General features: G+C 27.5%; 1 protein-coding gene across 1 annotated transcript; it reads left to right on the forward strand.

The window, feature by feature from the left end:
- Nucleotides 1-10800: 10800 nt before the first annotated feature.
- LOC129965418 (uncharacterized) lies at nt 10801-15577 on the forward strand. The gene is made up of 2 exons (XM_056079272.1): nt 10801-10900; nt 15189-15577. Exons 1-2 carry the CDS (start codon nt 10886-10888, stop codon nt 15498-15500), a joined length of 327 nt encoding a protein of 108 aa, XP_055935247.1. The 5' UTR covers nt 10801-10885; the 3' UTR covers nt 15501-15577.
- Nucleotides 15578-17991: the final 2414 nt, after the last annotated feature.

Raw genomic sequence — 17991 nt, forward strand, 5'->3', positions numbered from 1 at the left:
GATTTCGATAGATATCCTTTTGAGATTTCACTTTAGAAATATTTAAAATAATATTATATGTTTTGGATATTCATTTGGAGTATTCTTTTTATACAGAAGTAATGATTGTTGGTTTTTCTCTTCCTGATTAATAATAGTGCTTATTTCGCACTTAAAGGTTTTAATTCTATACATTTCACGAAATTTTTTGAGTTACGATATAGGAATAATTGTATTCAAAAACCACGAATCATATCTTTCACCTCACAGTTTGTTTACATGCGATATTTTGAAAGAAGAGCAAATTTTTAAAAAGTAGACAATATTTTTCATTTCAAATAATAAGCTATTGTCAACTTTTTTTTTTCAAAATATTTGCTTTTTTAAAAATTCTTTATCGAAATCGTTCTAAAAACGTGTAAATACCCACTATATTATTTTAATTTGTGCGGAACGCATTTAATCTAATAATCACCTAATATTTTGAGACATGGCGATATATATCAGCTTCCAAAAAAAAATTTTATGTAACAAAATTTCAAAATTATCATAATTTTATAAATTCGGAATTTCTGTTTTATTATTACTGTGTCTTATAAAAGCAATTTTGCATAATTCTGAAGTTTAAAATCTGCAAAGTAACTTAAAATTTCTTACTTTGCACAGAAAAAAATTCAAGTGATCTGTTTTCGATTGTTTATGCAATAGTAAACTCGTAATCTATCAACGCCTTATTTCACGACTGAATATGAAGCGAGTAAATCATTTAACAATAAAAATGAATTCTGATAGAAAAATCTACAACACAAAAGAGGAAGTGAGCAAGCCAGATGGACGCAAAAAAATATCCACTTTTCGGTAAAAATTTAAAAAAAAAAGTTAACTGATAATTATAGGAATGCACAGGGCGATTTTACTTTTAAGATTTAAAAAATACATTCCCAAATAATTATTTAGAGGCCGAATCATGATATTCTGAACAACAGATGATGATCTTATAAATGAAACTTTAAAAACAAAACTATAGTTTAGGAATACGTGATCTTATAAAATTTTAATCATAGCAAATAATATAGCTGATAACGTAAAACTTTTAAAAATTAGTCAATTCTTGGAAAGTAACTAATATCACTCCACAATTTAGCTTGTTTTTATTATTTTTTGCTTAATAAAATACAATTTGCTTAAAAAATCTACAATCATATTTTTTTTTTCGACATCGGTAGTGTATTTTCATCACTTTTTCAGATTTAAAAATATTAATTTATTTAATAGAAATATTAATAAGAGTTTTGCAATAATTATTGCGTATTTATAAAAATTACGTCTAGCCTTTTCAAAACTTATAGTCTGTTCTAATATTCCGATTTGAAATTATCATAGTGCTTCCAATCTTACTTTCTTATTAAATAAATTCATTCGAAAATTTGAACATGTGTATTAGTTGTGAAAATAGTGTAAAGTTTTGAAGTATACTATACATAGTAAGACAGTTGACAAATATTTAAGTTATTATTTTTTTTTATTTGCAGCATACATATATAGCTTCTGATTGAATATTTTCTGTGCTGTATAATAAGGAGATTTCTTTATTTTCTTCGCTTCCTTTTTCAACGGTCCTATTTGGCAAGAAAACCTTTCTGTGATCACAAATTCAGAACGTAGATAAGAAAATGAAAATTTTTATTAACCTCAAACAGAATAATACAAATTATTTGGAACAATTTACTGAAAAACTTTAGATAAAATTGATTTATTGGTTATTTCAGAGAACAAATTCTAAAACAATTGTGAAAAATAATTCTTGATATCAATTAGTATTCTATGCTTCGCTACCTGACTTCTAGATACACAGTAGTATTTTAAATAAAGTTGCACTTAAAATTTAGACTTATTTATTAATTTCTTGCAGTTCATTTAATATCAATATGAGCTTCTTAAAACTAGATATTTTCTTTATTATTATGCAGCTCTTGTTAGAACATTTTTATCATGCATTTTTAATAATCCCTAGGCATTGCTTTTCATTTTAAATATAGTTCTCAGACTTTCATTCACTGGTTTATTTTTGCTCTTTACACAGAAGCTAATACGTAATTTTTTGACAACATGTCACTAGATGGCAGCACGAAAATATTCGAAAAGAAGTTATACAATCAGTCGGTCATAGACTGCAAAATTGCAGCTGGGACGCCAACAATGTTTTTAAATTAGCAGAATATTACACTTTTTTTTCTATTAAAATTTTTTCCATTGCTTTTTTTTTAAATAAAAACATTTTTCAGCATTAGTCTCTGGCCAATACAGGAACTTGTAGTAATGTATTACCAGTTAAAAACCAGTTACAAATATGTAAACATATATGTATAAATATGTTTTTTTTTTTTTTTTTTTTTTTTTTTTAAGAATCCATCCAGTTATCTGTTACCATAGAACTAACTAGCCACTTAGGTTGCTAGTATTCTATAGAATTCGTATTTCGCTCCTTCAAATAAGCGTATCATTAAACTTACATAGTATACTTATAATTATATGATTAAAACTACATATTTGTTGAGGTGCAGATGATTACATTCTTAAAATTTGAATGACTTGTACCTCCAATATATTACCATATAATCCAATTACAACCAAATTTCTTGATTTGTGACTTGCTCAGATTTAGAATTTTTGAAGGTGAGAAAATACAGACTGGCTATCTTTTTTAAATATCTGACAAAAAGAAATATTCCATTAACAGATATTAGTGTGGTGTTTTTTCTTTTGGCATTGAAGTAAACAGATGGCAAAATCATGCATTATAATTAATGCATAGCATTAAAAGAAGCAAGCATACCAAGATTTGAAAATAACAGTGATTTAATGAAAGAAAAATCTACATTAATGCCTCAAAAGTCTTTTCTTCATTGAGTTTCCAAACTGAACACTCAAAGCATGTCAATTTGATTGATCTTCACTAAAAATATCTTTGAAAATTTCGTACAGTAAAACCTAGCCCTCTTTCATAGGTCATTTTTTTTCAGTCCATTTCTACTGCATCAGGTGCAGGTTATTTCTGATTGCACTTGATGCTTTTGTTTCTCATACAACCGGCAACGCAATGTTAAAAAACCTAGCCCTTTTTTGGTCAACACCCATTATCTAGTAACAGATATTAACTGTGAGGATTGTTATACCAACCCAAAGTGCTCCTTTCCTATAGTGTTGGTTGTTAATTTTAATTTTGCGCTTTGTTTTGAAAATGATTACTAAAAAAGGGAAAACTATTATGAAATTGATAAACTAAAAAACTGGTAATATTAGTTTAATTTTGGTTTTGGTTTTAAACATTACGTCTGAAATTAAAAAAAAACAGAAATATTTTCTTTTTAAACGTATTTTATTTTTAATCATTACAATATTAAAATGTCGCTCATGTTATGTATTTAAATTTTATTTTTGTACAAGTTATTTATTTGGTTTTCTGTCTGATGTTTGAGTGTTTTTTTTTTTTTTTTGTATTGAAAAGTGTTTAAGGCAAAAATGCCTTTATTTAGTAATAGAAAAGGTAATCAATCTTCTATATATAATAAAAACAGGGTAAAAAGCTAAAAAAATACCTTAACATACTTTTATTCATGATAATGTTAAGAATATATATATATATATATATATATACTTTTTAACCTGCCACTTTAGCAAGATCGAGAAGATTGTCTATCTGTATTATTTATCGTTTTCGAGTTCTCCTAAAAGTCAGATACTTTTAATCTGTGACATCCTGGTGTGCATGATACAAAGATGAAATTAATATAATATCATCCGAGTCTAATTATTTTCTTATGTGATTTCTATCAGGTAAGATAGGGAATCTAGTAGCCTTGCTCACCATTATAATTTTATTTTGCAGTTTGTTTCTATGCTATTTTTTTTTATAATTTTTGATACAAATTGACGAAAAACAAGGCATAAAAAGCATGATTCTGTATTTGGATGAATTTTTCCGAAATCAATTTAGGAAAAAGCGTATACAAGGCGCACCCAATATTCTTATCCTGATTTCATGATGATTTTATCCTTTATAGATCGCATTAATTTTAACTATTTTTTCCAATTTTTTTTGAAGCAATCATCAATTTTCATCTGCTGCATATATACATAAGACACAGATTTATCATTAGAATCACTGGTTAGCATTAATGCTGATTAAAAAAAAAAACATGAACTACTTTCAAGAAAAGTGCAACGTATCACATGACTACTTAAACAAAAATGTTAAAAATAGGGCGACTAAAATTACAAACTTTCTATAGAAATAATCTTAAGCTAAGAAGTATATTAAATCCTGGATTCCCAAACTGTTAAAAACAAGTTCAGTCAAAGAAAAAAAATATATATAAAACAGAATACAAGTGAGACATTTTTCATGACTTCACATTCAGTATCTTATTTAAAATGCTTGAAACATTTTTGTAATTCCCTCTAAATTACGATGCTCATGAGTGAATAAATAATAGAAATGAATAAGCGCAATCGTTGTGCCACGCACCTTGCACTTAAGGCCTTCTAAGCTAAAATAAAAGATGAAGTTTAGAACTAAGACTGCATTCCAGAATTCAAGCCCATGCGAGGATCTAATTGGTCGATAAAGTTCACGGATATCATTTCCACAATAACCCAGAGAACAAGAGCACGCCCTATCTTCACTACAGACAATTCCCTCTCGCAGACAATCCCTAAACAGAGTTAATTGCAGCAGCGCAGGACGATTATTTATATTAATTGGTATTTCTGGGCGCGCAGGAATCTTATTTCCGGAGTGCATTTTTCCCATTCTGGAGGGGATCCACTAATGACTTCCCAGCTCCTGTGCCTCAGAATCTGAGGAAATAAGGTTTGTGCCGGAAATGACTTTCGATTCGAAGCGATTATTACCGGCGCGTACAGCGAGGAAGTCATGAAGGGAATGTTGTTGACAAAGAATAAAGTAGTCTGCTCACGACTTCCAATCTTAGGTATGCTAAGGTGAGAAATAGAATTTTGCAGAGCTTATATTTTTGATAATACCTGTAGCAAATGACTAAAATTAAAATTTGTAAACCCCCTCCTTTTTTTTTTTTTTCTTTTTCTTTTAAATAAAAAAAATAAGATTTTTCTGAAAAACTATTAAACAAAAATCTTATAATTTGTTTAAACTGATTCTATCTAAAATGTCAGAAAATATAAATAAGGATGAAATTATTGGTTTTTAATTTCTTTTTCAAATATGAAAGAATTTTAAAGGAACGCCAGGTTCTGCTTCACACAAATAAATGTTGAGAACCGAATATCGACATTCTACGAACCATAATTACAGGACAATATTACTTAGAGATTGGAAAATTTCTAAAATATATCTATGCTACTTCAAACTGCTTTAAAATGGAAAAAAAATTAAAACATACATATATATATGCATGCTGCTAAAAATAACAAGTATTTGGTCACAGTGATTTTATAATCATTCACAAAACAAGCAAAATTTTAAAACTTAGGGAAAAATAGATCATGTCTCGAAAAATTATTCAGGCACTAAATATTAAATAATGCTATATTTGATAATAAAATATTATATCAATAAAAAAATTCTGGAGTTATATCTGCATTCTACTTTTAATATAACTATACAAATTTAAATAAATACCAAAAATTTTATTAAAATCTACAGTGAAATATCATTCAAATCTGACAAAAAATATGTCTAACTACTAATATAAAAACGCTAAAAATCGTCATATATATATATATCCAAAGTATTAGAATCAAGTTAATAGGAAAATCAAAAATCAAATAAAAATTAAACCAAAAAAATTATAAAAAATATAAAAAAAGAATCCGGCCTGAAGACTTTTTCAAGGGTCACCCTCAGGCAGGGATTCAAAGAAATGGATTTTTTCTTTGAGGAAATACAGACATTTGTCTAATAATGATTCCTCGTGACCCGAAAATCCCCTGAAATTATGCTCAAGAGATATACCATTTTAACAGAAAGGAAATACAAAACAACAAATTAGAAGAAAATAACTACTACAAAGTAAAAATACAATAACAAAAATAACAATAAAAACAAAAATTAGCACTAAAATTGAAAACGAAAAGGCCAGAACATACCATCAACAGTCAAGGAAATTTTAAGCTATCGATTGTGATTCCCGCTTTTTAAAAAACTAACGGTAAATTATGTAAACAGATGTATGCTCCCAGCGCCATCTATTGAGTGATCCAATATGCAAGGAAAGTTCTATTTTTATTTAAGCCAAACCATACCTTGTTTAATTAAAAAAATGACATTACAGTAATTTCTAGGAAATTCATTTTTAATTAAATTTTTAAGGAGGTTGTTTAATGATTCAATATAGAAATTTTTATTATTGCAAACCCTTTTGATCCTGTTAACTTGTGAGAAAATTAGATCTTTGAAAATTTTAGAGTTTAGATTGGAATGGTAGTAACAAAGTTTTGTTATTTTAAAGTTGAAATCATCCCTTTTATCGTATATACCAACTATTGTTTTATCATTAGCAATTTCGATTTTTAAATCCAGAAAGGTAGCCTCAAGTTGATTTTTATTTGTATCTTTTAGAATTAAATCTTTTGGATAGCAATTAGTAATAATATTAGAATTGTCGAAGTTAATCAAAAGTAGGTCATCAATATATCTTCACCCGTTTATTAAATTATATTTAATTATTTTTTTCTCATAGTAATGTAGGAAAATATTAGCTAAAGCAGTTGAGAAAGCGGTTCCCATTGGAATGCCCTTGACTTGTTTATAAAAATTAATACCATTAAAAACGTAATTTTCAGTAATATTAAAATTACATAACTCAAGCCAGTTATTTTTAGGAATGATATTTTCATTTAAATATTCGTCATATATAAAAGTGCAGACCTTTATTAATTTTTCATGAGGTAGATTAGTGTATAAATTTTCGAAATCAAAAGTATTAAGTTTATTAATGTTGTTATCTTTAAGAAAATCCAATACTTCTTTGTTACTAGAAATAATAAAATTGTCTTCATTTTTTTATTTTGTCCAGGATAATTTTTAAGTATTTAAAGAAATGTTTACCCGTATAGTAGTTATAACTGCCAGTGCTACAGGTTACGAATCTGAATTTTAATGGATTTTTATGAAATTTAACTGTTGGGAATAAATAAGGATAGTTAAGAGAGCAAGTATTAGTTTTGGTTTTTTTTGCGAAAGCTAGCATTCTTTTATCTAATTCCTTTTTCCCGGTGTTCTTTAAAATATAAGTTGCATTAGAGTTATATTCATTAATTAAAAGTTCTTTATAATAATATTTATAAATTAAACAGAAATTATTTGCTGATTTATATATATATAACAATGTTAACGTATGAGACACAGAAATCATTCTTATTATTTATAATAGAATGGCAGCAATGAAATGTTAACATTTTGATGTACGAAAGTTTCAGCAGACAACTTCATTCAACGTTTTTACAGCTGCTGCACTTAATTCAACACTTCGCTAATTAAATATACTTATTATATTATAAATTCTACTCTTTGTGTCAAACGCTTCATTCTATCAGAAGATGTAAAATAAATGAAGAGATTGGCATTAATCGGAGAGTTTAAAAACGGAGAGTGAAATTAGACTTAACCATCACTACAGATACTCGCTATGACTTAACAACTGGAAATAGGTGACTTCTAAAACTATTAATTTCCCAAAACCTTTTTTGCATTAACGTAAAACTCAAAAAATTATCTCGTTAATGACGTTGATTTCATTTCTTTTCAGTTTTTTTTCTTTACTTTGGATAAATTCTTCGAGTTTAATTTATGTTGTTACGATGATTTTAATGTTTAAGTTTGGTTTGATTTAGTTTGATTTGAAAAAAAAAAAAGCTTTTTAAGGCTCACTTCAGTTGCTTTTTTAGTCTTACGAAATTCCAACACATTCCTCAAAATATTCAATCGCATGCTTTTGGTAGTTTTTAAAATTGCGACAAGCATGATGAAAAAATCGTTTGAAGCATTCTACGAGACGTACCATTGAATTCAGTGATCAGATTTGATGGATAATAGATAATCTTTTCTTCGTAATAAATATTCAATAACAAAGATTTTCAAAAATTTAATAAAGTTTTTAACAAGAAAAATTATTTAGCATTTTAACGTTTCCTTCCAATAACTTTGAAGTATATTATTGCACGATTTTTGTTACATTCTAAAATTCCAAAGTTTAGCTTTTCATTGACACTAAATTAATTTCTGTAAAATCATTTTATTATTTCATCTTAATGACTTTAAAAAATAATTTTATGCATCTTTTACGGGAGTACATTTCATTGCTTTGGTTACCAAATTTATACTTACGCTCATTTCCACATTATTAAATAAATTTTTATGCGCAATTATTATTTCTATAAAATTAAAGTCAAATTCTGAACGCAAAATAAAAATAGATGAATCAATCCAAAGACATTATCTCACTATTAAGTTTCGGACTGTAGTTTCGAATATTTTTTAGATATTTTTCTGCCAGTATTTTTTTTTTTTTTTTACACGAGTGAAAGTTAGTACATCAACAGATTTATTATATCACGAAAATAATTTTGAATAATTAAAAACATAGCTCCTGCTTCTTTTCGGTTGCTGAAATTTAAAACCAAAGTAATGCGACCTAGGCAATAATTCACAAGTTAAAAGCATTAATGGGTGCGTAGAAAGGGACTAATGGTCCGTGTGTAGAGAAGATTTAATGGCCGTCTGCTGTTCGCTTTTATACCACCCCTAAATGTACTTTCGCGTAGTTTTAGAGCACAGGGTTCGAACTAGGCAATACTCTCAATTCAAATAGATTTATCGATTGTTATAAAAATTTACAGATTTGTTGCAAAAAAATTGTATTAAAAGCTGTTTGCTTAAAAAATACGACAAAAAAATAATAAATGGTACAGATATTATTTCTACATTGATTTGCAGGATGATAAATAAAAACTGTCTTTATACATGAAAATAATATTTAATTCTCATAAAAATATTGAGTATTTCAAAATTATCATTTCTTAAAGATTATACTGACTTTATTGTTTGAATTCGGGTAAATGCTTTTATCGATCAGTTTGGTTCGCAGGGATTCGTAGTTGTTAAAGCTTTGAACTAAATATTTTGTGTAACTATGTTTTAATAAATGTTCCAACAAAATATTTTTAAACTTCAAATTTAGATACACAATTAACTGATGCTAATTTAGAACCTCACCTAAACTTTCACAACGCTACATTGTAAAAATTTTTTTTTTTAAATTTTCTATTTATCACTTTATACATCAAGATATATCATGGAATAGATCAGTAGTATTTAAAAATGAGTGCACATTAAAGGCAAATTATCATTATTTCATTCTGCAAGTTAAATCTCAGTGCCAAAAAAAAAAAAAATTCTAAAAGCATTTTGGTTGCTGAAACCTGCTTAACATAAAAAAATTCCTCATGGCAAGATTCCTCAGGAAGATTCCTTATCATTTAAATTATTGTTTTGAAATTTCCTTAAATTCTTAAATAAAAAGAATAAAATAGTAAATTTTGAATTTATTGCGATTGCACAATAAATAATATTCAGGTCATAAATATTATAAAATTAATATATAAATACAGGTTTGTTATAAAGTTTTGCTAAACCCTAAGGTTTTAAGCAAATCCAAAGAACTAAATTTTATATCTACATTTTAAGCATATTTCAAAAAATTAACTATCGTTAATTTTTTAATAATCAACAATTTTGGAAAATAATTTAGTTTAATTTAAAAGGAGAAATGGCTATTGAAGAGAATCCTGTACTCGGACGTGTAATTTTTTATACGCTAAATATATTTAAAAAAAAACTAAAAAAAAAAAAATAAGATCTTTTAAACTGATTATTTTTGCAAAATGGTGCCATTAAATCTTTCTCCTCATTATCCGGCATTTTTAAACTAATGTCAATTGAATTTTGACATTTTGATGTACTACAATATGCCATACTAAGTGAGCATTTGAATTATATTTGTACAATAAGCTCAGAGCTTTCTCATTAGTTAACTAGGCATGCAAAATGGCAAAATTAATGAATGAATAATATAGGTGAAATCGGTTCGATTATACCTATTACAGGCAGGCAACTAAGCAATACTTTATTTTGCGATATCTATTGAAAAGCGAGATCGGAAATAATTTTTAACATTATTGCTGTTCTGATATTTTTCTATATCTTGGTTCTTCTTATTCTCTCATACTATAATAATATAAATACTATATAATACTATACTCTCATACTATATAATATAAATTTAAAACAATACATGCTAAATAAAAAAAGGAAAACACAAGATAGTATCAAACTGTTTCTTATATTACAGTCCAAAGCAATTACGACAATCGAAGTCATTCAACTGGAAACTATATAAACAAGACAGCCCATTTGCTTAGCAAAGGTAGAAAGAATTCACAACTTTATAAGATTTCGTAACATAATAAAAACAGTTGCAGGTGTGCTTGAAGACGAAATAATGTAATATTTTCCTAAATAGAAACATATAATGGGAAAAGAAAGAAAGAAATTTCTTGTCATGCCCGCGACCTTCGTGGCCGGAAGTAACACCAGAGAACAAATTGACAAAGGGTGGTCCCATAAAAGAGGAAATTTGTCACCCCGTATCAGTTACAAGAAAGCGCCTCATCATCTTTTACCTTGCCCTTCTTCCTTGGTCATTAGGGTCGTTCCATTCCTATGGTGATCACCCATTGTTTCTGGACCATTACTGACCTTGCCGTCAGAGGTATATTGGAACCGAGTCCAATATTCTCCCTGCTCTTTTAGTATATACATCAGAACTTGATAAACTCTCATACTGAAGAGGATTTTGAATTTTCCATGATGGAATTTTATGTAAGTTGAATTAGTTTTCTTTTTTATTTTTCACTAACTATTCAATTTACTAACTTTTTCAGGCTGGGATGCATCCGATTTAATTTTGAAATTTCTTTTCTAATTTAGTTTCATACATACAATATATGGTTGTCAGAGAATTTTTTAAAAAAAATATCGTCTCAGATGATTCTAAAAAATATATTTGATTCGATTTTCAATTTGTTATTCTCTAGATGAAAGTTTATTAATATTTTTTTCTAGTGGTTCTTTTTTTAAGTCAAAAAAAAAAATTATATTCCCACTTTTGTAAAAAAAAAAAAATAAAAAAAAAAAAAGCAAAAAAATTAAGCATCAAGTAAACTCATTAAGGAGAAAGTATTAAAATATTTATTTGAAAATTTTTTTATCAAATTTTTATAATTTTCCTGAATTATTTTTTATTTATCTTATGAATTTTTACTTGCAAATATTGAAGTATTCTGAAAGAAAGAACACAAATGGAATTACAACATACCATTAAAGAAGCCTCGATAAACATTAAAAATAAATCATTAATCTCAATAAACGTTAAACACTTTCCAGAAATAATAATTTCATATAAACAGTTTTAGTCTTTAATAAATTTATGAAAACAGTTTTAGAAAGTACATTTTCACTAATGTTTCATAAAGCAAAAATTTTTATTATAAATTAAAAATTACTGTAAATTAATTAATATTATGGACTATTATGGATATTATGGAATATTATGGAACCTATTATGGACTCGTGAAATCAATTTTTCATTGGCTCTCCTAAAACTAAATCAAAATTATATTAAATGAATTGTATAAATTGAAAATTATTATCTGCAAATATTAGAATAACATATCGCTATTGTGAATACACAAGTTTATAAAATTTTCTATATTTCAATTCATGAAGAAGTGAATGAAAAAATTCGGGTTCAGAGTTTCATCTTTACAAACAGAAGCAATTTAAATAAAAAGCCTATAAAAATGAACTTTATATTGAAAGGTTGTAACATATTTTGTCATATATAATCCGATGTTATTTTAACGTTATTTCTACATTAATAATCGAGAATAAACATTCTTTTACTGTATTTGTATTGCAAGTAGAAATCGCAGAAGTTCCCATTCATTAGAAATTAGACTTGCCGCCTTTAGCGAGTAGCTGATTCATTGAGAATATTGGATTATATTAAGTTTCAAATAAATCTGTTATGTATACCTTGATGCTCATAATTTTCTCAGTAAAGTATTGTATTTCGATGCATCAAATCGTGAGGCATATTTGAGTCGCGTTATTTTAATAATCTTACATCTGTTCCATTTATTGTATACACGAACCATCTTAGTGGAATCGTGACATCATCATGACATTAAAATCATAACTGGCTCCGTAATATATTTTCGATTTTCATACGCAGTAGCGTAATTTCATTTTCTGGTTTTAAATGTAAATGATAACAGAATTCTTCCCTTTTAATTTTAAACAATGGAAAAGAACTTTAAATATTTGATGAAACAATAAAATTGGTTTGAAATTCATCACAGCAATGCAAATTTAACTGAAAAGTATAAAAAAAAACTTAATTTTTTTTTAATTCAGAAAAAAATAATTTACAATTAAATTGACACCCTTAAGACAATTTAGTGAATTTTAAATGATGTAAAAATCAATTATTTTATTAATAATAATATTTTGGATGTTAGCATGGAAAAAAACGCTTAAAATCTCACTTAATAAAATTTAAAAAATTGGAATTAAAATAATTAAAATTCGAATTAATTCAGAAATTTATACTGAGTTGCATAGTTTCCTCTTACATAGCTATTTGTATCAAATTCGAGACCTCCAGTCGAAATTATTTGTCCTGTAGAGGGCTAACACGTATACACGCATTTTCCATATTGTTTGCATAAGTGAATATAAGATAAGCAACAATTATGAGTCCTTAACAAGTATTATTCTCTTAGAAAAACCAATAACGATGAAGAAAACTAGCATTTTAAAACTGAAATGATAAAAAAAAAAAAATCGTTCTAATATAAGGAGAGCAGGAGGAATAAAAGTTATTGTATCAACAATTTAAGCAATAAATAATATTAATGGATATTGACGTGAAACGATGAATGAACTGTTTAATGGAAGGATTAATTCGATTAGGATATTGATGATTTTATTAAGTAATATTTAAATTCTTGTATTATGTATAATTACGTTTTAACAAGAAGAAACGAATAAACCTTTAATGATATATATATATATATAAATAATATAGATTATAAATTAATTGATTGTTAATCTCCCTAGGGAAAAAAAACCGAATGCTATACTTTGAACCTACATGCAATTGTTCAATTAATGGCACAATTTATTTTCCCACTTTTGTTTATTTATTCAGTATTGACTTTCAATGAAGGCATCCTGGCTTAAGAGTGGCGCGTTTTCTCCATGATCTGGGCGTCCCTGATTCGAGTCCTGTAGTTTCTTATGGCACTTGCCACGGACAAGCCAGCTGTTACGAAGACAGCGATTTAAGCCGTTGGGGGAGCGTCTCTTTTTTTTATGGTAGCGCCAACTAGGGCCAAGAGTACGACTTTGCTACTAACGCATCACTCATTCGCGTGCACAACCCCTTTTTACAGAAGGGCACATTCACACATCTTACAGATAGAAAAACGGAAGAACAACCATGCCCGAACCGGGACTCCAACCCAGGACGCCCAGATCACGGGAAAGAAGCGCTACCCCTATGCCAGGACGCCAGCTCGAGTCCTTGTTCGGGCATACTTGTGAGATGTGTAAAAGAGCCCCCCTGTCAAAAGGGATTGTGCAAGAGAGTGTGTGAGTGGCATCATTCGTATGAGCTAGAAGTCAGATTTCTCTCCTGGGGTGCTTACCTTCAGAAGCTGCACCCCCTTCCTGTGGTAACAAGGGCGCGGCATCATCGACTTTCAACGAATCCGTGTCAAATTATTTATAAAAAAACTAAAGAAGAGAAAACGATTTTATAATATTACATAGTTTTTCTAATTGATACGTTCCAATATGTGTAACAAAAGATATTTGAAAAATGGAGTCTAGTGAAAGGAAATTTAGTATTAATTGCTAATCGCCTTTGTTAATAGTTAAAACTCTTCTCATCAGATGTGTCGTTCATATTTATTATTATAGGATTTATTTTATTATAGCTGCTGTTTATATCAGTTGTTTTTAATTTATTTTCATTATTTTAATATGGAAACAAATTAAAAAGTTTAGGCTTTTTTATCTTCCAATCATACGACATTAATATATTACTTTAACATTGTTTTTCAAATTTTCCGTTTGTGTTTCTATATTTAAATGAAAACTGAAAATAAATATTTTGGCTTTTTCAATAAATAAATATCACGTTTTTTCAGGAAAGACACCTATATATATAAAAAGCAAAAAAATTAAATACAAATATATAAGTGAAACAAATAAAGTAAAAATCCGACTTCCAACAGAGGACTTGTAACACATTCATCCATCATTCATGCTGCTCTAATCACTCTACTGCACTGACCACACTTCGAAGTGGAAGTTGAATATACTTATTCTAATAATTAGTTATAAGAAGATATTGTGCGCAAAATTGTGCTTTTCACGCTTTAACAGGAAAGCCACCTATATAGATAAATTTAAGATCAAAACCTTATCTAATTATAAACTTTTATCCAAATCGTTAGAGAAGTTTTCGATATATATATATATATATATATATATATGTGTGTGTAATGATATTTTAAACTCTTAATTTAGACCATAGTAAAATATTCTCTTATTTCGTGATCCAATTCCACTTTCGGTTTAATTAATTCCTCTGTAAAAAATAATGCACCATCAGAACTACGTTTCAAATGAAAGTGATATTTCGGTACCCTTGAAAAGGTGTCAAAGGTCATTCTCTCGGCGCGTGGCCAGAAATCCTATGTTATATAAGACTAGTGATCATCTGTTCGTCCCTTTTTTGGCTCTGCTTTACTTTTGTGTTTGTGCCGATCTCCGTTTTGTAAAATAATCATGTTTGTCTCCTGGGAGAGAAGACAGAGAATAAAACGAAATTAAAAATATAACATGTCTCTTCAACGTCTTCAAACCTGCACTCTACTTAAACAAAAAAAAATACATATTATTTAGTCGACAGAATTCGAAAACATTATATATATATATATATATATATATATATATATATATTCCTTCACATTTTACCTTATATAATTATACATATGTCATATAACTGCCTTTTTATTATTATCGTTTTCTTTTTCAGAAAATGTTGTCACTAAAGTTGGCAATGCTCTTCATATTCTCTTCCTACGTCATGTGCAATTATTATCCACCCTACCCTCAAATTCCCATGGCTTACAGACCCCAGTTCCCTGCAAACGACCCACTCTGGTCTCAATTCTGGGACGTCTACGACTACTCGGGACCTCTAGAACAAGAGCCGATTGACAGCAGTGTTTTTCAACCTGAAAATCTTTTCTTTCAGACAAGACTGCCTCAAGTAGACGACGATGCCTATGACAGATACAGAGAGTACTTTTACAGAAGATATGGAACTAACTTTTTGGATAATTAAGAGAATAACCTTCATACCTTTGCATGGAAGACAATGTATGATTCTACGAGATACGATATAAAGTTTTGCTTATAATAGTTAAGATGAGATTATATTTTTTAATTTTTGTGTTGTTTACGTTTTTTTTTTTTTAATCATCATTTCTTGTCTTCTTCAGTTTTCTTTTTCATATCATTATCATTTTTATATATTTTTTTAATAGTGCAATTTTTTTGCCACACTATATTTTATCAGTATCATTTGTGAAATTAAATAAGTAAATGTCAGGGAATCTGATTTTGAAAACAATATTTGACTTTGCAAATACGGTGTGGGCTTTTTGTTCTTCTCGTCTAACAGGAGATTTTTCTCTACTGAAGTTTTTTTTTCTTCTTTTTATTATTTTCATTTGCATTCTGTCTCATAGTGTGACATTTTTATATATTATATTTAATATGTATAAATGATAAGAATCAGTAATTTAAATCATTAAATAACAGAGAATTTGATCTTTGTATCTCAATACATTTAAATATGAGACTTTTGTCCCATACAATGTATGCTCTTTATAATAAACATTTTATTTATTATTAAGATTTTTTTTATTTGTTTTTTCTCTTATTATTCCGTTTTAAAATGTCAGGATGGATCTGGAATATTATCTTGGATTTGAAGCTTGTGTGTTTCAAGGTTCGTTAAGTTGACTTCGAGAATCAAATGCTTTGTAGTTGTTTTAATAATATAGGGAGAGAGTGCCGACTCATATTGTCATACTTGTTCTTTGATGACGGTTCAAAATTACAAGATATTCCCTTGATGAGATCCAAATTAGTATTAATATCGTCTAAATTTCAAAAAATTATTCTTATGTTTTTTTTAAATTCTTGTGGCTTTTTTTAAAGTTGGCTGGCTGGCTCGCAACCAACAGCTTGGTAAACCTAATATTAAAATATTTGCATTGTCTTGAAAATTCATGTATTTTTTGTTTGTTTTGTTTTTGTTTTTGTTTAAAATTACAATTAAATAAAAATATGTATATCTATTTTTTTCTAAAGTGTTCCAAATATTAAGTCTGTTTATAGTATTATACTTCATTTGTTCCGAAGGGGAAAAAATTTCTTGTATTTCACTATTTTGTCTTTTTTAATGCATTAATCTTATAAGACAAAGATGTTTTAAAATGTTGCGGGTTATTTTGAAATTTCTCCTTTCCAAATAGTGAATTTTATAATCATTTTCATAATCAATAGTGAATTTTATAATAATTTTCATAATCACTTTCATAATCAACAGTGAATTTTATGATCATTTTTAATTTATATTTTACAAAAATAATGTGTTATTGAATAAAATTTTCGACATGCTCAAAATGATTTTAAATTGTTTAGGAAAATTTGTGCAATGGAACCCCATGACATTTATCTTTTTAATAAAATTAATCACTGCATTTGACTTTATGTACATCTCTGACATAAAAATATTTATTAAAGGAAAAAAAAAAAAAGAAAGAAAGAAAAAAAAAGAAAACAAGAATCACTCAGAAAATAGTTATATCATGGCGCCATCTGTTGTGGAGAAACGGAAACAAACTTTTCTAAAAAAAACAGGAAAGAAAATATTTTCTAAATAAAGTTTTTGAAATTGCTGATATTTATTTTATTTACACTGATAAATCATAGCGACTCAAAAGATGTTATTTTATTTTCGTTTTATCAAAATATATCCTGCATTAATATCATTAGTAAAAAGTATTAGACGATGAGGAATATATCACTATTTGAATTTTCGGAACACCATATAATTCTGAATAATTCTTATTTTTTTAAAGGAGGGAAACATAGAGAAATGTCTCATTAACTACCTTAAAGGGTGATAGTACAAATAGAGATTATTCATATGTAATAATTTTTATGAGCATGCAGAAATGAAGAAATCAAATAGATAATAATTTGTTGATTCAATCATAAAAAGAAGGGCACAATTTATGATAAATATTTGAACAAAAAAAAAAAAAAAATTCATAAGCATATAATTTAAAAATACTCAATGTAAAGGCGAACAAATATCATATAATAGATAAAAACCAATTATGAAATGTGATTTGTTCAATATCGAATGGATATCAAATAATATTTTATAAACAAAATAAGAAAAACAGAAGTGATAGCCAGCCTATTATGTTGCGGCTTGCTGCAAAGTTTCATGATATTATTTCCAAAATACGTGTAGATTTTTATTTTTTAAATTTTTTTTCCAAAGCTGTTTGGTTTTTCTGCCACACTTAAATTTATGTTCAGGAAAATGAATTAATTAAAAGAAAAACTATGAAAAAAAAAAAGAAGACAGAAAATGAATTAACAAGTAAGAGAAAATATATATAATATGCAGCTGCATCCCGAATAGCATAGGAAACCAGCAAACTTTACTTGCTGCTCAGAGCTACTTCGTACATCGAAAAGCTAGAAAATATTAGTTTAACGGTCACTCTTTAATCTGATATTTAAAGAGTTTA

The sequence above is a fragment of the Argiope bruennichi genome, chromosome 4 (genome assembly GCF_947563725.1).
Source record: "Argiope bruennichi chromosome 4, qqArgBrue1.1, whole genome shotgun sequence".
Lineage (NCBI taxonomy): Eukaryota > Metazoa > Arthropoda > Arachnida > Araneae > Araneidae > Argiope > Argiope bruennichi.